Here is a 21,010-nt window from a genome sequence, read left to right as displayed (position 1 = left end):
GATTTATTTTTATTTATACACACAAAAACTGGGGTGTAGGAGGTGTGGGGATGAGAGGATTCAGCAGAGACAGAGTGGGGAGCAGAGCAGGCAGATCTACTGAAAGATAATGTTGAGGGATGCAGTGGGCGAGACAGGAGAGGCCTGCTGCACCATGTGGGTCAGCTCCCTGGCCAGGGATCGGGGATCAAAGTCATTCTGCAGTGGCAGGCCATAGCTTGATAGTGCTCATTTTAACCCCTATCCCACCTCGTAGACCCTGTATTTAACATTTTTATCCAGGAAAATTTTAAGATCAGTCTCCCCAAAATGAGCCAGAATTTTCTTTGCTTTTAAGATTTTCTAGCAATGGCTTTACATTAAGATTCTCCCTTTCTGGGGGCCTCCCTGGTGGCACAGTGGGTTAAAACGGAGCACTATGAAGCTACCCACAGCCACTGCAGCACCAGTTTGCTCCCTGGCGGGGGCGAGGGCAGGGATAGGGATGGGGGGTGGGGAAGTGGGGACCTTGTCCTAGAAAATGAAAAGCTTGCATTTAGGGACAGAAGCTAGAAAGATGAGGCATTTGGTTAAAATAGAGGAAATAATGGAAGAGAAAAATGTCGTGGAGGCCTTGTGTGTGAAAGTCCAGTGATGTGGCTCTTGAACTACAGGAGTGTCTGCCCTGGTAGTGCTTTCACTCCACCTGGTATTCAGTGGTGGCGCCTCAAGTGTGATCGCATACAAGCTCCTTAACTGAAAGCAGCCTACACTATAGCCACAGATGTCCCTGATAACGCTTTTGGGAACTCTTGACATTTTTTTAAACCCCAAGAAACCTCATCTTTCTCCTGTTAATAGACCCACCCAGAGCCTATGGCAGTTTGGCAGCTTGAGCATCTGTCCTGGGAGCTGAAAATAGAGGCTGGTAACCCTAGACGGTGTTTGTACTGCTTAGCACAAGATTCACTTTGATATGTTCGTCCTTGTCTGGAAGCCCAAAGGAAATGAAATTTGCTGTTTTGTGCTTCCTGGCCTTGTGGTTTTGTGGTAGATCTTTTCAGTACAAAATGTGCCCCAACAGTCTGTTCTATTTTGATCTTGTCAGTGAGGATATACCCTGGAGGCTCATCGGTGTGTATAAAAACAGAAGTTAGAATTGGAAAAGATAAATGTAGTCAGCTTCCACATTTCCATCCTGGGAAACTGAGGTCCTAATTTGGTAAGAGACTGCACCTCTCTGCCTCGTGGGCCTCATCACCTAGACGGAAGCTGCTCTGCTGTAGTTTGGGGGTTCTGCCTTCTCCAGGACACCATGAGTATCTTGCTCCTGGAGGTGCATGCTGGGATCGTTGTCAAGTCCAATTTTGAACCCAGCTTCCTCTTTGGGCCTCCTTCCCCGCCTTTCCCCCTTCTCTTGAATTCAAGTACCTTCCTGTCTGAAACTTCCTCCCAGTCAAAATGGGAACGTTCGCACTTGCTGCCTGACTGCTGACATATATTATGCGTGAGCTTGTCACTCGTTCCTCAGCCAAAGACCTATCTGTAATACAAGAATGTTATGCCCTTTTATTGAACTGAAATTGTCATACACCTAGGCAGGCTCAGTGACTATTAAAGGAAGTCAAAGTGATCCCTAAAGATCACAACATACAGTTGACTCTGGAATGAATTCATGTGTCAGTCTTTCTAGGGCTCCCGCTTGGTGTGAGCTGTAGACCCACAGGTTCTTGATTCCTAGGGAAACATACTAGTGTCTGGAAGCATGTAGGGCCTCCGAGAGCCTGTAGCACCCTGACAGGCCCCAGCTCTGCTGGGACCAGAGCTCAGCCTGAGCCTCTTTTCTCCCTCTTCTATCATCACCTACCTTTCTTTTTTCATTGTTGCTTCTCTCTCACCCTAGCCCAGTGAACTCTCTCACTTTTGTTCTCTAAGGAGCAACATCAGCATCACCAATGCATGTGTTAGAGATGCATATTTTGGGGTCCCACAGACCTGCTGAATTCCATACTTAGGAAGTGGGCCCCAGACATCTGGGGTTTGGTCAGCTCCCCAGAGGATCTTCATGCAGGCTCTGTCTGGAGGACTCTGCTCTGATCTTCTCCTATACAACCCTTTCCCTCCATCTGTGCATCACCTGGCATGTACTTTCCAGAATCCACAGAGATGAGGATATATCGAACAATTTTTTAGTTATTTCATGATTTTTTTGGGGTATGTAACTTCTTAACCTATTTTTTCTTTATCTAGTTTGGCAGACAGAAGAGCTAGATAATCGCTTCTCCAAAGAAGACATACAGGGGCCAACAGGCACATGCAAAATGTTCATCATTCGATTTGCATTTCCAGGAAATATAAATTAAAGCCACCTCACACCCGTAATTATGGCCCATTTAAAAAGGACAGACAAGCAAACAGAAAGAAAGGGCAAATGTTGACAAGGGTGTGGAACAGAAAGAACCCTCATACAGTGTTGATGGGACAGTAGATTGGTCCATCCCCTATAGAGAAAAATTATAGAGGTTTCTCAGAATACTAAAAATAGAACCATGTGTACTAGTAATCACTCTTCTTGGGTTTTTACCTAAAGAAAATGAAACACTAATTTGAAAGGACATATGCACGCTTATGTTCAGTATAGCACTATTTAAATAGCCAAGTTATGGAAACAGCTTAAGTACCCAACACAGATGAGTAGATAAAAATGTGATTATATATATGTGTGCATATACAGTGGAATACTACTCAGTTATAAAAAGAGATGAACTTGCCATTTGCAATAACATGGATGCAACTTAAGTGGATCATGCCAAGTGAAATAGTCAGAAAGAGACTACCATTTGGGATACAAAGAAACAAAGGGAAGGTACAGAAAAGGTTAAAACAAAGCCTACAAATCTGACTGCAGAATTGAGGAGGTGGGGAGCAAAGGGAAGACAGTGGCCAGAGGACTACAAGAGGAGCTTTTCAGTTCTTTGGTGATGGGTGTGGTAATGCACATTTGAAAAGGTGTGAAACTGTTTCCCTAAGCTATATTCAGACTTGTAAACCAATGTTACCTCAAAAAAAAAAAAGTTATGGGAAAGTAATCAAATAAATAAACTTGACTCTGAGACTGTTCTCAGGGGTGAAGTTTTCAGTTTCCAATATTAACCGTTGACTTAGAAGGCAGTGCTCTTTTCAAGAGTGAATTAGGACTGGGTGTTACCAGTCAGACTGTCGCAGACAGAATTCAGACCCGCTTGCTCATCAGTGGGCCACTCCTGCTAAACTGACACCAGCCTCTTCCCACGGTGTTCTACAGATAGGATTTTCAGAGCCAAAGGCCAAGGTAGCAATTCCAATGAAAGAATGTGGGCAGGTCATCTAACTTCTCCAAGTCTCAGTCTTTCCATTGTAAACTGATTTTGTCAGGAAGAACTTGAGCTAGGTGGCCCATTAGACAGAGTTCTTCCCAGTTGAAACACTTCAATGATTTTAGTTACCTGTTGGTTTGACACCACAGAAGGTTCTAGCAAAGCTCACAGGAAGCAAGACCTCTGTTTTCAGAGAGCAACCAGCCCTCTCACTTACCTTCAGTTCCTTCTGTTTTTACCTGTCCCTGCTTCCACATGACTCACTTTCTAAGACCTTAACAAAGACAGGCTAGTCTCTCCGTAGTAACCAGCCCACCTCAATTTTTGCTCACTCCCAGAAACATGATCAAAGGTCATGTAAAATCCTGCCTCCATACTGGAAAACAGTGGTCAACAACCACGGATGGTATTTGTCCTAGAAAAGTAGCTGAAATGCTTCTTGATGGTGCTTCTGGCAAAATCTGACAGTGAAATATATTACATAGTAATAGTGGCAGTAGCAGTCAGAGGTGATATTTATAGTGAACTTATCGTGTGCTGTCTCTCATCCTCACAGTCTGAGATGTATTTTTTATAATATTTAAAAATTTCCCCATTTTACAAATGAGAAAGTCAGGACCCTGAACCTTGTCTAAAGTTACACAGTCAATAATAGATGGGACTCTCTTCAACCTAGTGGGTCTGGCTCCCTGGCTTTATAACCAGTGAACGATGAGAATGAGGTCAGCAGGAGGAAGTTATTGTGCTTCACTAATTCATGCCATTGAGCTCCTACTCTTACCTGAAGCTATCCGTTCTTGACCACCTCTGGCTGCCAACTGAATATTTGGCCTGGTGCCTGGCCCTGGAAAACAGTGGCAAAGAGAGAGATGCAGTGTATATGCCTATTTGGAAACTACCATTCTGAGTGAAGAACAAAGAAAGCCCTGTGCTTATGAAGGACAGAGACAGCCCATTCTAGAAGGGCTGGCAGTCAGGGGGCCAGGGCCAAGCAGCACAAATCTGCTCAATCCTTCTCTAACCTTCACTCAGTAACCTCCTGTGGGCCCATGAGTCACAGTCTTCAGCAGTTTCCACGAACCATTCTGGATATTTCTTCACCTGGAAGATGGCAATTAGAGGCTTGATTTTCCAGAGTGTGGTATGTGAAAAAAAATAATAGCCTGTTTGGCCAAGAAAATCTTGGCTTTCTCAGAAAGTGCTCTGCAGGTGGGAAGAACACTTGTTTCTGATTCAGTGGCAGAAGGGATGCAGGCTGGAGGCACTAAGAGGACCCCTCTTTGTGTCTCCAGAGCATTAGAGGGGTCCAGGCAGGGAGACATTTCAGTAAAAATTTCAGTGCTAATGAGATAGGAAGCTGACTTAGAGACTTTCCTGTGTGGCCCTATATTTACCTGTTATCTCAAGAATGAGAGAGATTTAAAGGGCCTCCTGAATGTTTATGCACACATCACTACACAGTGTTTGTTATATGTCCTGCATGAACTGATACTAACTCTCAGGGATGGTGAAACTCAGCAACCGCATTTCCTGTTCCCCCTGCCCTGGGAGTGATATCTTAATCATACATTATGGGCTCAATGCAAACATTAACCAGGTGATGACTTATTTTGTAGGCACTTCTGTGACCCCCACTTGTATTTATATTGGTAGCCATGTCTATGGGCTGTGTAAATTTCATCACTTTTCCCCTTGCTCTTGTCACTTTCTCAAAGCTAGAATTTTTTTCTACTTTTTAGTCTAGATGAGCACCAAAAAGTGAGAGGACAGGGGTCCTGCCATTTAAAGTTTGATGGTAGCGGAGGCTAATTATAGAAACCCAGGTTCAAGTCCTAGCTCTCCTCCTGGTTAAAGAGATGAGTTATGCAAATCACTGTAATCTTTCTGCGCTCTCTTCGTTATCTGCCATTTGGGCATGACAGGACTGACTCAGAGATATTGTTAGCTTGAATTCCACCAGTGTGTGACTCTGTTCAGATGTAAGGTATTATTATTTTTATTTCTTCTAATACAACCTCATCATGATTTCAAAGATAATGCATCAACTATGCTTCCTTCCTGGCTCATGGCACTAATGAGACACACAGCATTCTCGACTTTGCTGTCTGTTGAGGACTTGAAGCCGAGATGATCTTTGATTAGAATTGATGGCTCTGACTGTTTGATTATAACCCTCTTGAAAGGAGTGTTGGTGATGAAACTTCTGGCGTTTCTATTACCACTGGAGATGGTTGACTGCAGCTTTCAAGTTTGTGTGTATGTGTGTGTGTGTGTGTGGTGTCTGAGGCCAGTTCTTTCTGGCTTTCCAGAATCATATGTTCTGTTTGCATTGATCAGTTCTATACTTTTTTCTTCCTCTTATTGTCTATTAGTTCTGTTGTTGTGATCAGGCTGAGAGAATTCAAGTACCTTCTAGAAGTATAACAATATGAAATGTATATTATGATCCTACTTCACATAAAAACACAGAGAGCCAAACATGTTCCTAATAGCAGGTTTTACAAAAATACATAAGCAACTATTGACATGGGGCTTCTTTGGAACCAGAAGGGAAGGGGGAAGTGAGGAAAATGTCAAACATATTCCACAGTAGATACGATAATGGAACCAACCCCTCTGCATCTATGTCCAAGCCTGAACAATAATTCCACCAGCCAGCATCACTGATACATACTGAATAATTATCTACCACGAGCAAGAACTGTTTTATTCAATGAAAACAATAATTAGAAAATAAATCCAAACGTGAAGAGAATTTCAGTGTGTTAGGTTTCCTATGTCCCTGTCTTTTTATTTATTTATTTATTTATTTTGGATTTGTCCCTATCTTCTCCCTCCCCCCCCCCCCTCTTTCTTCCTTTTAGATTCAGGACATTTCAAAGGTGAATGATTAGGGATGATTTTCTTAGAGTTCTCTGATCCATATCCAAGGACAGATATTGGCTATTGTCGAACATCTGGAAAGAATAGTAGCTCTGGCATGAAGCCCATCCAAGCCAGTGCCACAGCCCAAATCACCAGGCTCACCCTACCAGCCCCACTGTTTGGCTTGCTGTGTTTTTTAATTAAGCTATTTACTTTGGCGGAGATTTATGATGCTGTTTTTCAGTGAGAAAATGTAGTTTCCGTCTCTCCTTTGTTCCCTGGGTCCCACAGCCCGTTTCAGTTCTTTGCAAGCTATTTTTTGAAAAACATTCTCTACAGTTCTTATCAGATGGATGGTAATTTTGTTGAGACTATTAACACCCTGCACTAAGGTGCTTGTTCTCCTAAGGCTGGGAGAGGAAATTGTCTGATGCAATTTCGGCAGCTGGTTAGCTGGACAGGAATAGAACATTACCAAATCACCTTGACTAAAGCTTGGGAACCAGCTGTCTGAGATGAATGATGGGAAGGTGCTTTTTGTATTTAAATTCCTTAGCCAGTGGGAAGTAAAATGCAGCAGCAGTAAAGAGGGTTTTATTCCCCTGTGGTTTCAGGGTAGATTGGGACAAGGTGAGTCACAGACAGTTCTGTCCTTTGCCACTTGAAAACTGAGTGCTATTTTGCACGAATTGATTTTTCACATTAGTGAAGCTCTCTCCCCTACTGTGCTGAAAGCATTCATTGCAAAAATAAATAAGGCAAGAGCCTTCCTGGTGGCTCAAGGGTTAAGTCTCAGTACTGTCAACTGTTGCCAGCCACTGTGGCTTGAGTTCAGTCCCCTGGCCAGAAACTTGACCCACGTGGTACAGTAGACCTCCCTTCCTCAGTGTATTTCAATAGATCTGCCTGTTCTGCTCCCCACTCTATCTCTGGTGAATCCTCTCACTCTCTGCACCTCTGGCCTGCACTCCAGCTCTTATATGCATAAATAAATAAATAAATCTTTTTTAAAAATAAATAAGCCACTCTGGCTGGTAGCCCACCTCATCAGCCTGTAATGCAGTGGGGGTGGGGGGCTCTCTACTGGTGACTCCAAACTATTGTGGGAGAGCAGAGCAGAGGAGGTTGCTGTCTGGCTCTGGCAGGCTGTGAAAATGTTCACAGAGGAAGTGCCTTTCCAGCTGGAGAGGAAGTAGAATCTTTCAGTGTTGGAGGCTGGAGAAGGGAGTGTTCTAAGCAGAGGGGTCCCTGTCTGGAGTACAGGCAGGAAGGGTGAAGGCTTGCTCAGGGAATGGAGAAGCACTCAGTGTGCATGTTCCTGGAGGAGAGAGCGAGCCAGGAAGCCTGGCCGGAGGCCTTTTTCAGTGTGGGTGGTCTTAGGAGGTGGGGTGCTCTAGAACCTACATTGATTTGGGTCTTTTGGATCTAAGGAATAGAAACTTACAAAGCCACATGATGGGGTAGTTATTATTGGGTTGTGCTTAACTTGGAAGAAGAACTGGAAAACTCTAAAGAACCAAGGTGCACCAGGGTATCTTGTTATCATTCTTTTTTAAAAAAAGAAAAAAAGATTTTATTTATTTATGCATACAGAACTGGGGCACAGGCCAGAGGGGCAGGGGTGGTGAGAGGATTCATCAGAGACAGAGTGGGGAGCAGAACAGGCAGATTGACGAAGTACACTGCTGTGGGGAGCAGCAGAAGTGTCAGGAGAGGTCTGCGCCCCATGTGGATCACCTCCAGGGCTAGGATCAAACTCGCACTGAAGTGGTTGCGGCCATTTGCAGTGCTGTGTCCTAACCCATTGCACCACCAGGGAGGGCCCTTGCCATCTTTCATTTGGTTTCAGGAGCTGCTTCTACTGCCCTCTCAGCCTCTCTATGTTGTTCTATCTGCCACACCCACCGGCCCCTTTACTCCACAACCTCTTGATTGGCCAGTTTTCTCAGGGTCTTCTAGTTCTGAGATGTTTTAACCTTTGTTTTAGGAATACCATGTAGTTTGGGCCATATGGAAGGTGTAGGCAGGAACACCCAATGGGAGCATCAGGAGGAACTCTGGACCTGGGGGCCTTCCCTTTTGAACACAAACACACTTCCCACTGCTTGGTTTTATACAGTGACATCTGGGTCAGCCCTCCCTTGAGAGCCAGTCCCTGGGGCTCACGTGGGGAACTCTAACACTAAGTCAGATCTTGGAGGGGGCCATTGTGCTTGGCTTAGCTAACTGCTCTAGGCCGAATCTCATACTGGTTCTCACTGAACTGGCTGTGCTAGTACAGAGGCCACGCTCCTGCTTTTGCATGCAGGTTCCACCCCATGCACAGCAAGCTAGCTGAGCTTTTGAACCCTGCCGGGCGTTAGGTATGGAAGACAGTTTTAAATAAAAGGAGATGTTGGGGATGGAAGGCAACATGACTGATGTGACCGACTAAAATACTGTGTTAAAAAATGTGGCTTTGGGCCCTCCCTGGTGGCGCAGCGGGTTAAAGCACTGAACTGAGAGACTAAAGCCACTTCCGCATGAGTTCGATCCCTGCTTGCCCTGGAGGTGACCACATGGCGCGGCAGACCTCTCCTGGCCCGCCCGCTGCTCCCCTCAGCAGTGTACTTCGTCGATCTGCCTGTTCTGCTCCCCACTCTGTCTCTGGTGAAGCCTCTCACCCTCCGCATCTCTGGCCTGTACCCCAGTTCTGTATGAATAAATAAATTAAAAAAAAAATGTGGCTTTACGGGTCCCTCCCTGGTGGCGCAGCGGGTTAAAGCACTGCACTAAGAAGCTAAAGCCACTTCCTCATGAGTTCGATCCCCGCCTGCCCCAGAGGAGATCCACATGGCGCAGCAGACCTCTCCTGACCCACCCGCTGCTCCCCTCAGCAGTGTACCTCATCAATCTGCCTGTTCTGTGCCCCACTCTATCCCTGGTGAATCCTCTCACCCTCCGCATCTCTGGCCTGTGCCCCAGTTCTGTATGAATAAATAAATAAATCTTTAAAAAAAAAAATGTGGCTTTGGAAGTGGGGTGGGGGGGTGAGAAGTGCACTGGACTATGGTGATGGCACATGGGTGATTTGATGATGGGAACCCCACAGGGATAACAACTGAGATGGGAAAATGCATAAAGTGATGTAAAAATAAACTATTATATTAAAAACAAACAAACAACAACAACAACAAAAGTGGCTTTGGGCCCTCTCTGGTGCAACAGGATAAAGCACCAATCTGTGAAGCTCTTCAAAGCCACTGCAGCTCGAGTTCGATCCCCTGCCCCAGAGGTGACCCACATGGTGCAGTGTACTTTGTCAGTAGGCCGGTTCTGCTCCCCACTCTGTCTCTGGTGAATCCTCTCAAACCCTGCCCCCCACCTCTGGCCTGTACCCCAGTTTTGTGAGAATAAAAAAATAAATCTTTTTTTTTTTAAAGATTTATTTATTCATACAGAACTGGGGTACAGGCCAGAGATGCGGAGGGTGAGAGGATTCACCAGGGATAGAGTGGGGCACAGAACAGGCAGTCTTTTTTTTAAAAAAAGACACTGAAATATTGCTCGCTATCGTCTTCTAGGAGACTTCCAGGCTGCTAATAAGATCAAAGTTGTGAAAGGGTTTAAGTCCAGTAAAAGTAAAAGAAAATGCTTTTGAAAGCACACACACTCCCACCAGGGATTAAAACTTTGGAAGCTGGCTACCCTAGAAGTGGAAATGTAAATAACATTAAAAAAAAAAAAACAGACTTAGGTAAATTCTATGACAAGTCAGTTATTAAGTTATGCAGTTGGAGCTGGACTACAAGGAGAAGCCTCCCTACCTCTTTGAAAATGGTGTTAACTTCTGTTAGTGCTCTTGTCTGTTTGTTCACTGACAGTTTGGTTAAATACTTATTGGATCAGGCAAAACACTTGGTTATGTGTTTGCAGTGTGAACATTCTTATCTCTTTGTTGGGATCATTCTTCTGGAGTACCCATTTCAATGCTTACTTTTTAGAATTATCTTCTTCTGGGCCCTCCCTGGTGGCGCAACAGGTTAAAACACAGTACTCCAAAGCTCGCCACAACCAATTCAGCGTGAGTTTGATACCTGGCGAAGGAACTGACCCACAGAGTGCAGCAGACCTCTCCTGTCTCCCGCTGCTCCCCTCAGCAGTGTACTTCGTCCATCTGCCTGTTCTGTTCCCCACTGTCTCTGGTGAATCCTCTCACTGCCCCTGAGCCTCTGGCCTCTATCCCAGCTCTGTATGCACAAATAAATAAATCTTAAGGAAAAAAGAATGATCTGTTTCTGACTATAAAAAAAGGATGGTCATTGAACATCTTTTACCTCTCATAATATATCTAAAAATAACACGTTCTTGGCTAGCTCCAGGATCCTAAGTTATTTCCCCTCTATCATTATTCTGCTCGGGGGATTTTTTAAACATGGAAATGTACCAGGCCCTGGTGGGACAGAGGAGTTGACATTTTAGTGCTTCTCCCTCCCGTGCAGGGTGGGACTCGGTGGAAAGCCACATGCTCAGGAATTAGCACCAAGCTCAGGGTTCTTGAAACGATAGTCACTGAAAGGCTCTGTTCTGTCGTATTTAAAGATAAACATTACCAAATAGTTATTTTTTTTTTAATTTGGAAAGGTTACAAGAGCTCAAACTCCTCCTTTGGCTCATAACCTATTCCTCCCCCACCAAATTATATGGTAGCTTGTTCCACATCTCAATTTCTAAATGAATTGGGCTTCAATCTTCCTGGGTTCGTGACAGACATCATGTCTAAGAATTAATGTTTCACATCCTGCCGCTTTCAGCATGTTCAACAAATTACTCAGTGTCATTGTCACTGAATTAATTAGAGGGGTTCTGGGATGACTTGCGCATGCTCATGTGAATCTTCTTTTTAATTAGGGTTCATTTATTTTGTATTAGTAATTACATATCTACATCGTATCTTTTGTGATTTTAACATTCCGGCCTCAGGGAATTGTGATGAGATTGATGACAACAAAGAAATTAAAACTGCAGGACTCGGAAAGGACTCAACTGTTCTCTTTATTCTTATGAATGAGCCTGGTGACAGTGGGGCTGGTTAGCGGGGGACCACATCCCTATCTTTCCAATGAGGACTCTGGTGCTTGGAATCACTGGTGCTGTCAGGACGAGAGCCAGATCTTCATATTCCAAGTCCTGTTTTCCGGATGGGCCTCCTCATTATCATTGTAGGGCACTGCATTTCAACCTGTGGTTGGGGGTAGAAGCCTTCATGCCAAGTCACTCATTAAGTCAGCATGTATGGAAATGCATAGTCCAACACACCACATATTAGGGACTCAGTTAAGACTTCTCTTTCTATGCAGTTACAGCTGTTAGTCTCCTCACTCCTTCCCCACTGTGACAGCCCACTGAGCCCTTCATGGCACACTCCTCGGGAGCCTCCATTTTCAAGCAGCTGGTGGTTATTTTGGGCCGATCAGCAGCCATAACAAAGTTCCACAGCCTGGCTGGTCTAAATAACAGAAAGTAACTTGCTCACAGTCCTGGAGATGACTAAGTTGATGGGGTTAGTTTTTTCCACAGGCCCCTCCCCAGGGCTTGTAAATAACCATCTTTTTCATTGTGGCCTGTGCTGTGTATCTGTACTTCCACAAACACTACTCACTGGGGTTCGCTTCCATCCTCATGAACTCATTTTAATTTAATTCCCTTGTAAAGACCCTGTCTCCAAATACAGTCTGAAGTCTGAGGGATATGAGGCTCCACATATAAATTTCAGGGAACACATTTCACCCCATCAGGGGTCTAGCAAGGAAGGGCACTGAGTCTGAATGTGCCAGGCCAGCTCATGCTCAGCTCCTGGTGGTGGCAACTCTGGTGGTAGCCAAAGCCATTCAACCCTTCAGTGCATTCTGCTCCAAAACACATCAGCAGGGGATGAGCCTGTAATTCAGGATGAGGAAAAAAGGAGACTGGAATCTGTTATGTGGTGGCTGAGGTTGTTTTTCTCACCCATTTTCCTGTGTCATTTCTAGATTGGAAGGGAGAATCACTCCCTGGATTCTGACAGTACAGAAATCACCCAGTGATACACAGATATTTGGTGGACGCTGATGCATTTAGAGTCTCCCTTTTGATTCTCTTCTCTAGGAATGGTTTAATCATTTGTGTTGTCATTAAAATTCTGAAAGTGATTGCCCAATTTTCTTTTCAGGCTCAGACTGCATGAAGAGAAGGTTATTAAAGATCGAAGACATCATCTCAAGACCTACCCAAACTGTTTTGTCGCAAAAGAACTGATTGACTGGCTGATTGAGCACAAAGAGGCTTCTGACAGAGAGACTGCAATTAAACTCATGCAGAAATTAGCAGACCGGGGCATTATTCATCATGGTGAGTGAGGTGGCACAGTCAAGGTACCCTGAAAGGAAACAAAGGACTACCTTCTATTTCAGCACGGAATCTACCCATTTTACTTTATATGGTCTCCTGTGAAGCTCTGCCCAATTATAGTCCCTTCCTCCATCCAAGAGACATTTGGTTTATTTCCATGGACTTTCTGTGCATGCCTCTGTCAGCCAAGTGTCTTACTATTTTAAGCAGTTAGAGAGATGCATGTTTATTCTTTTGCACTTTGACCAGCTCACTGAGATTCATCCATGTAGGTAGTATGTATCGCTAGCTTGCCCATTGTCACTGCTATGTCCTGTGCCATGTTAATTACACCATTGTATGCTTATCCAGTCTCCTGATGGACATTTAGGTTGCTTCCAAGTTTTGGGGGTTACGCTGAGTGGTTCAGTAAATAGTCTTGAACTTTTCCCCTTTAGTCTCTGACCTTGACTGAGGCCTTTCCCTGCAGTTATTCTCTTGACCTACACTGTCCTTCCTTTTTGCTTTTGACTAATTGCTACTCATTCTTCAAACCCCAGTTCTGTGCCACCTCAGAGAAGCTTCCATAGCCCAAAATCAAGTGGCTGGGGTACTTGTGGTCCCCCTTTGGACTGCCATCCAGTCTCATATCTCCTCTTTCATAGCTTAATATACCGTGGCTTATGTGCACGTTGACATTCTTTTTAAATCTCTCTGGATTGCACTTTCTTTGAGAATGATGCTACTGCAATAGCATGCTCAGAAGAAACTGCGGCATGAATGCTAAATTGAATTTTGTGGTCCTTCTCATGGATAATAATAATGATGATAGTAACGGTGGTAATAATTCTGAACACTTATTCTGTTCCAGGCACTGGAACAGCTGTTCCACTTTACATGTACTGAGTCAAATCATAAATATTTGTGTATTGAAAAAGTAGGTAGTAAGTCAATTCTCAGTTAGCATTTTATTTCATTTGAGTCACTAGAGAATTGTTTTTTTTTTTTCTCACTTGTCTCTCTTTGTACATTGTGTTTCAGTGTGTGATGAGCATAAGGAATTCAAGGATGTCAAGCTCTTCTACCGCTTTAGAAAGGATGATGGCACCTTCCCATTGGACAATGAAGTGAAGGCCTTCATGAGAGGCCAGAGGCTCTATGAGAAGTATGTTGCATGCAAAATTCCCTGTTGTAACCTTGACTTAATAGACAGAACCGAGGCTATTTGATCTTTTATCGTTTTGACTTCAGCCTGGCTCTTCCATGTGGGATGGTTACATAACTGTTCCTTTTAGCATGAAAAAATTCTCATCATTTGCTTTTCTCTTTTGCAGAGATTAAATTGCTAGCATAAGATTACTAGTATTCAAATAATATTTCCTATATTTAAGTCAGCTTGCAAAACTTGATGCGGTAGCCCTTTCTCTTCTTAAAACAATGTTATTATCTAACTTGGAGGTTTGGTCTTGTCAGCGGCTAGAGAGGCAGTGTCAGATGGGGGGAAGTTCTCTCTCAGGTCAAGAGCTGAGTGCTGAAAGAACTTCAGATAGCAGAGTGTGTAAGGGGAATAATCTATCAGCACTTTGGAAACATGAGTGTAATGTAGCTCACTATTTGGTTGGTGGATGTTTGATTTTTCCTTTCATTCATTACCTTTTAAGAAAATGAACATTGGTTGCTACATTATATAGGTTTCAGGTTACAGACTTGTATATCGTTATCTGTTTATATTAGATCATCTATAGATACTACATCATGCATAGCACCAAAAGTCTAGTTTCCATCCATTGGGTTGGTAGATCTCCCCAGTGCTCTGTCTCCGAGCTGATCTACTTTTCTGGTCTCTTTCCCACCCCACCTTTCTTGCTTCTTTTTCTTCCCAGTTTAATCAGTAAAAGAGGAGGGCAGGAGCACTGGCATCCCTCTCCTCAGCTCTGGCTACCTTCCATGACTGCTGGGAGTTAAAACTATGTCTTGTTTACTCTACAGTGGGTGGGTTAGTGCATGGAAGAGGGGTGACCAGGTCATCAGATTAAGGGGTATACTGGCTAAGAGCCAGGTTGGGTTTGAGGTCTACCTGTCACCATACCTTAGTAGACCCCACTCCATTTTGCACAAGCGGAAATGTCCCAGACATCCCGTAATTACAGTAATAGCGGTGATAATAACAGTAAGAGCCATTACTGTTACATTTTCCCAAACAGTGCAATTTTTAGTTTTCAAATAAAGCCTTATAAACAGGATAAATATCCATAATTTAAAAGAAAAACATCAAATCTGAACACCCTTTTTTCAATGAAAAAATCTATTTTGGTTGCATGTTCCAGATTACAGAATTTTATTTTATTGTAGCAAGTGAGAAAATCAGTATCTTTAAGACATCAGATTAAGAGCTCAGGGTTATCAAATGCTCCATATACTGAAACAGAGTTAGCTGTAAAAGAGAAGGTGTGTTTGAGATACACTTCAGTCTTGCCTTACTAAAACAAATAATTGAAACATACATTTTAAGCTGACATGGATTTTATCTTCAAATGTAGAGACTTTGCAACTCAGATTGAACCTCAGTCTTACCATGGAATTAAATCCCTCTTAGATTTCATTTATAGAGATTTTAGTTCTTTTACCCAAAGGGTCTTAGTGTTCTTAGCAGCAACAGCTTCTGTCTCAAGCAACTGGTAGTCTATTTATTCTACTTAGGATGATAAACCTGATTGAAGAAGTGATTGAAAGATCTGTGTTGTGTTCCCATTGCTTCCTTTATGGTCTCGCTTCTTGACAGATTGAAGAGAAATAGAGGGTAGACACTATATCCAAATGGGAAAGGCCTTTTGCGTCTTTTCTTTTTTTAAGATTTATTTATGCATACAGAAATTGGGTACAGGTCAAAGGTGCAGGGGCAGCGAGAGGATTCGCCAGAGATGGAGTGGGAGCAGAATAAGCAGATCAATGAAGTACATTGCTGAGGGGAGAAGTGCGCGAGACAGGAGAGGTCTGCTGTGCCGTGTGGATCAGCTCCAGGGCCAGAGATCAAGCTCACACACTGAGATGGTCTCGGCTTCGCTTAGCTTCAGCAGTTCCACGCTCCAACCCACTGCGCCACCAGGGAGGGCCCCCATGTTTTATCTTATCAGAAGTTCCTTCCCAGTACCTGCCTCTGAATCTTTTTTCCTGTTCCTCTCACTGCCTGGCACAATAAATATTTGCTGAACGAACAAAAGACTCTGAATGCTGGGATTGCTCTTGAGTGCTTGCTGAGCTTATACCACGAAAAGGACTGGGGAGGGCTTGCTGTTAGTGACAATAGCACACACTCAGAGTTTACCTTGACTTGCCTTTTTGGAACTTACAATGCAGCTCGTACCTGATCAGGTTTGATATTCTGTACAATTCTGTGCACATTTAACCACAGTTCCATCACAGGGATGAGGTACATGAGCTCAAGAGGTTCAGTGGTTGATGTCACCCTAAGCTATGTAGCTAGCATTTCAGAAAAAAACATCTCTAGTTTTTTTCTTCTTTTGTTCCACTTGTAGTTGAGAAGTAGTTTTCACGCTGAGATCCTGGGTTCTGCAAGTTGTCTCAAAGGTTGTGACCAAAACGTGCTATTATTTTGTAAACTTCAATAAAAATACCTCTAATAATTTTATATGTGCTGCTCTATTAGTGGCTTCAGAGAATATTGAAATGATTGTTTCCTGTCTTCTTAGTTTATTGGCAATGTTCTAAGATTGCAATGGAAAAGGGTTAAAAGTTGTTGCCTTTTACATCTGCTTATCAAGATAACAAGGATAATTTTAATAGTGTATCATTAATGTCAAGAACTGTTCAGCCTTGAGATTTTCTCTGACTTGGGGCAAATTTGACTGCTACCTTTCCATAATGTTTGGCAGATGGTACGAAACCCCTGACTCTGGGCCAAAGGACAGTAATAGCTGTAAGAGTTAACAGTAATAACCAGAGTACTATCCTTTTCTGGATACCAGTTCCCCAAGCCTTCATTCCCACAGAACAGCACAATGAGGACCAGATCACACCTACCTGGGCTGGGCTGGGCTGCAGAAAAGGAGCCCTGGGCTTGAGTAACCTGACTCTTTTGGAATGTGCTTCAAGCAAGCATGGGTTCTGACTCAGAGCGAGACATCATCTCCATTGTATTGGACAGTAAACAAATCGGCACTTTTGCTCCAGAGCAAGTACTATCTTTAGCTTCCAAGTCCATTCATTATGCAAATCTTCTTGGGAAGAAAGAATCTAAGCTATTAGTGTTTGAAAACTTGAAGTGAGATTTCCTTGGGAAATTGTTGTCCAACGACTAAATAAAAATGCACACACTTGTTGAATTTGGTCACTGATCACTGGGAAAGTCATCGTTATCCTTACCGCTCCTGGTTTCTAGGTTTTTGTGCTAATCAAAACTTTCAAGTTTTTATTTACTGTTTAGCTTTTAGAAGTAAATGTTGCTTTGCAAGATGTGAACTTTAAAAAATGGAATTTTCTGTTAGATTTTGAGAAAACAGGTTGGTTGTTTGAGATTTTTTTTTTAAAGATTTATTTATTTGTGCATACAGAACTGGGGTACAGGCCAGAGGCTCAGGGGTGGTGAGAGGCTTCACCGGAGACAGAGTGGGGAGCAGAACAGACAGATCGACGAAGTACACTGCTGAGGGGAGCAGCGGGCGGGTCAGGAGAGGTCTGCCACGCCATGTGGTCACCGGGGCAGGCAGGAATCGAACTCATGGGGAAGCGGCTTTAGCCTCTCAGTGCTGTGCTTTAACCTGCTGCGCCACCAGGGAGGGCCGGTTGTTTGAGATGTTTTTAAACTGTGCTACTTTTAAAAGACCATCATTTCTTTTCACAGGCATTTGACAACAACTTTAAAACAAAATACACTTGTTTTCGCTAGATATACAGCTCTAGGTAGGATCGCAGGAATTTTTTGACCTGGAACTACATCCTTGGTGGATGCTTTTGATTATCTCTTATTTTTTCCTTCCTTCCATTTGAGACCACACAACTGAGTTTTTCCCCCTCTGACACCTGAACAAGCCCAGGAAAGACACTGGAAGGTTTAACTCACATTCTTAGGTCAAGGAATGGAGGAGAGAACCTGTGCTCCAAAGACCTTCTCCCCAGAGTGGGGGGCAGCAGGGACCTGTGGGGGGCGTGGAGAGGGGAGAGCCTGGAGGGTCCTGTCAGCTGGATTTCAGAGAAATGGGTGCTGCTGGTGGTGGGTGTTTCAGGCACCACATTCATGCCCCTTTTCTTTCAGCTTGGTCTTGACTGGATCTGTCCTGTCTTGCAGCTTGCTTTTTATTGTGGCTTAAATATCTCTGCTTCCATCTTGGTCTTAGCTGGTCAGCCAGGCTTTCTGCAGTTTAGTTTGCAAACAGACCAATAGGAACAGAAAATGATCAGCAACTTTTGGTGACCTGCTCTTCCACCTGCCCGCCTTCTTGTTTCCCTTTTTTCCTAGCCTCCCCCCTCCTGCTCTCTTTCCCTACCTTTTATATTTTCTTTTTCTTTTTTCTTTTTATAGCAGATTATGCAAAGTTGTATGTTTTGCCTCATGGGCTATTCAGATATTTAATAATTTTCCCATCGGGGTCCTGGACTAGAGAGACTCAAACAAAACATTCTCATTGTCTTATTTTAAATATTAAGAAAAAGTTATGTTACCATTATTTCCAAGTAACTTTTTTTTTTTTAAGATTTATTTATTTATGCACAAGGAACTAGGGTAAAGGCCAGAGGTGCAGGGGGCAGTGAGAGGATTCACCAGAGACAGAGTGGGGAACAGAACAGGCAGATTGACGAAGTATTCTCTGAGGGGAGTAGTGAGCGGGTCAGGAGAGGTCTGTCACATCATGTGGGTCACCAGGGGCTGGGGATCGAACTTGCACTGAAGCGGCTGTGGCTGGCTTGCAGTGCTGCGCTTTTACCTGCTGCATCACCAGGGAGGGCCCGGAAATGACATTTTTCTTACCATTTCCACCATGCTGTCTTCCTCCACTATAATATGCAGCAATCAAGTAAAACCCTGTTGACATGCAGAACAGGCTGCAAGACAGCTGTGCTTGTCAAAAGTCCTCAGTCCTAGATCATCATCTGCATATTTCTAGCTTGGCTTGATAATTTAAAAATGACTTGATTGAAAGATAAGCACATTGCTTATCTCTGTGTTAGCCACAAAGCAGATTGACAGTGAGATCAACTGTATTGGCGACTTCGGCCAAGTTCCCCGATCCTGTGTGTTTGCAGGGTTGTGAACCCAAAATCTGTAATATTGGTTTTGCCAGTCATTCTCTAGTTTACTTTTCAACTTGGTCACATGAAAAAACCATCTAAGGTATCTGGAGTTGGAGGAGCATGCTGAGACTTTTAACCTCTAAGTCTCTTCTCATCTGTAAAATGGGAACAAAATGCATAATGCACATACTAATTTTGAGGGCAAAATGAAATAAAGTTCAGTAGCTTCCCAACGAATGCTGGACATGATGTTGTTCACCTAAAAAAGGGAAATGCAAATGGTCCCAAGTATCCTGTATTACCCAAGTTGTGGAAAGCCCATGCCTTTGTTTATTTGTGTTAAATATTTGTTAATTTATGCATACAAGGACTGCGGTACAGGCCAGAGGTGTAGGTGTGAGCAGTGAGAAGATTCACCAGAGACAGAGTGGGGAGCAGAACAGGTGGATCTACTGAAGTACACGTCTGAGGGAGCAGCAGGCCAGACAGGAAAAGTCTGCCGTGCCATGTGGGTCACCTCCCTGGCCTGGGATCAAACTCCTACTGTAGTTGCTGCAGACAGTGTCATAGTGCTGCACTTTTACCCTTTACAGCACCTGGGAGGCCAACCCTGGTATAATAGTAGAATTATATTCTATGTGGGAGACACCCAGCCTGTATCTAGACACTCCTACTTGTCCTCCAGATCCATTCTCAAGCTGCCTGGTGCTCCCGGAGGCTCACTGATAGGGATCCACCAGCAGGCTCTTTGCCACAGTCAGTGGGAGGCACCAGCAGGAATTAGCTGAAGGGAGGAAGGCAGAGGGGAATGTTTATTTCTCTGCCCTCTCTGCTCTGCTAAATGCCGCCGTTCTTGTCAATAGCCTTCTTGCATGTACTCCCTTTGGCTCTGGAAACTGCTCTCACCGTAGTCTCAGGCCTGAGAGATTAAGATCACTGCAATCTTCCAGCCTGGGGGTTTCATCAAACTTTTCAGTTCCCTTGGATCTTCTCCTTAGCTTAGTAGTTCTTTTTGAATTATAAACTTGTATGAGCCCATTGCCCATCCTTTTCCTTTTTTCCCTCTAGAAACCTGACTGGTAGAGCCTGGGCACTGAAATGAGTTGTCTCCTATTTCTTGGGGGACTAGGCAGGCACCTTTGCCCATTCTCTATGAGTGGAAAATCCACCTGCTGGTTCTGTGGGTTTTTTTTTTTTTTTTTCCTATGTGTGTTCCATGAAGGGTGTGTTGGTTGGAATTGGCACAAGGAACTTTCCATGAACACTCTTGTTTGGATTATAATGAATTATTTTGGCTTCTTCCTCTCTGTTCCTCTGTCACCCTGTTTTCTTGGTACAAAAAGCCATCTCCCTAAGGTGACGGTGCCTGACAATCAGCTCTTTATGGTTGTGGACTTTGAGGCCACACACAACTTTAGAATCTCAATATCCAGCATGTAGCATGTGCCAGTTTAATGTTTATTGAAGAGATGAATAGATAAAAGAATGAATGGCATTATTATTAGGAAAGAAGGGTGTGGGCAACCCCTTTCACTCTTTCTTAACATATGGAGTGGAAACTAGTAGGTATTTGCTATTCTAAGATCGCCGTTCATATTTATTCATTATGGCTCTGATCACCAATGGATAAGAACAGCACTCACAGCTGTCGTGTTAACACTTCTGGGCTGCAGACATTATCCTAAGCATTTTTCATACCTGACTTCAATTAGTTCTTCCAACACCTCTCAGAGGGAGAAATTTTCACAATCAACTTACAGGTGAAGAAAGCCAATTTGAGATGGGTTAAGTAACATGCCTTCAGCCTACAGTTTCTACAGTTTTGATCCTGGCCCAAAGTCGCTCCCAGCTGACTCTTCCTTTCTCTACCATTGGCATTAAAATATAAAAACATTAAACTTGGGCCCTCCCCGGTGGTACAAGTGGTTGAAGTACAGCACTATGAGGCTGCCCACAGTCACTGCAGCACCAGTTCGATCCCCGACAAGAGAGCTGAAACCACATGGTACAGCAGACCTCTCCTGTCCCACCTGCTGCTCCCCTCAGCAGTATATTTCAGACATTCTGCCTGTTCTGCTCCCCACTCTGTCTTTGGTGAATCCTCTCACACACACACACCCCCCCCCCCCCCGCACCTCTGGCTGTATGCCAGTTCTTGTGTGCATAAATAAATCATTTTTTAAAACTTAAAAGAAAACATCAAATTCCTTGAA

At 43.8% G+C, this 21,010-nt stretch overlaps 1 protein-coding gene across 1 annotated transcript in view; it reads left to right on the top strand.

The window, feature by feature from the left end:
- DEPTOR (DEP domain containing MTOR-interacting protein) overlaps positions 1 to 21,010 on the top strand; it is a 110,050-nt gene that overhangs the window by 28,319 nt on the left and 60,721 nt on the right. The window contains exons 2-3 of the mRNA XM_004679616.2: positions 12,391 to 12,569; positions 13,590 to 13,713. Coding sequence (XP_004679673.1) covers positions 12,391 to 12,569; positions 13,590 to 13,713 — 303 coding nt within the window. The remainder of the gene's footprint in view (positions 1 to 12,390; positions 12,570 to 13,589; positions 13,714 to 21,010) is intronic.

This window comes from Condylura cristata, unplaced genomic scaffold (genome assembly GCF_000260355.1).
Source record: "Condylura cristata isolate star-nosed mole 26May11 unplaced genomic scaffold, ConCri1.0 scaffold00009, whole genome shotgun sequence".
In the NCBI taxonomy this organism is placed as follows: domain Eukaryota; kingdom Metazoa; phylum Chordata; class Mammalia; order Eulipotyphla; family Talpidae; genus Condylura; species Condylura cristata.
Note: the sequence above shows the minus strand (reverse complement) of the source record. Positions and strands in the feature narration are given on the sequence as shown.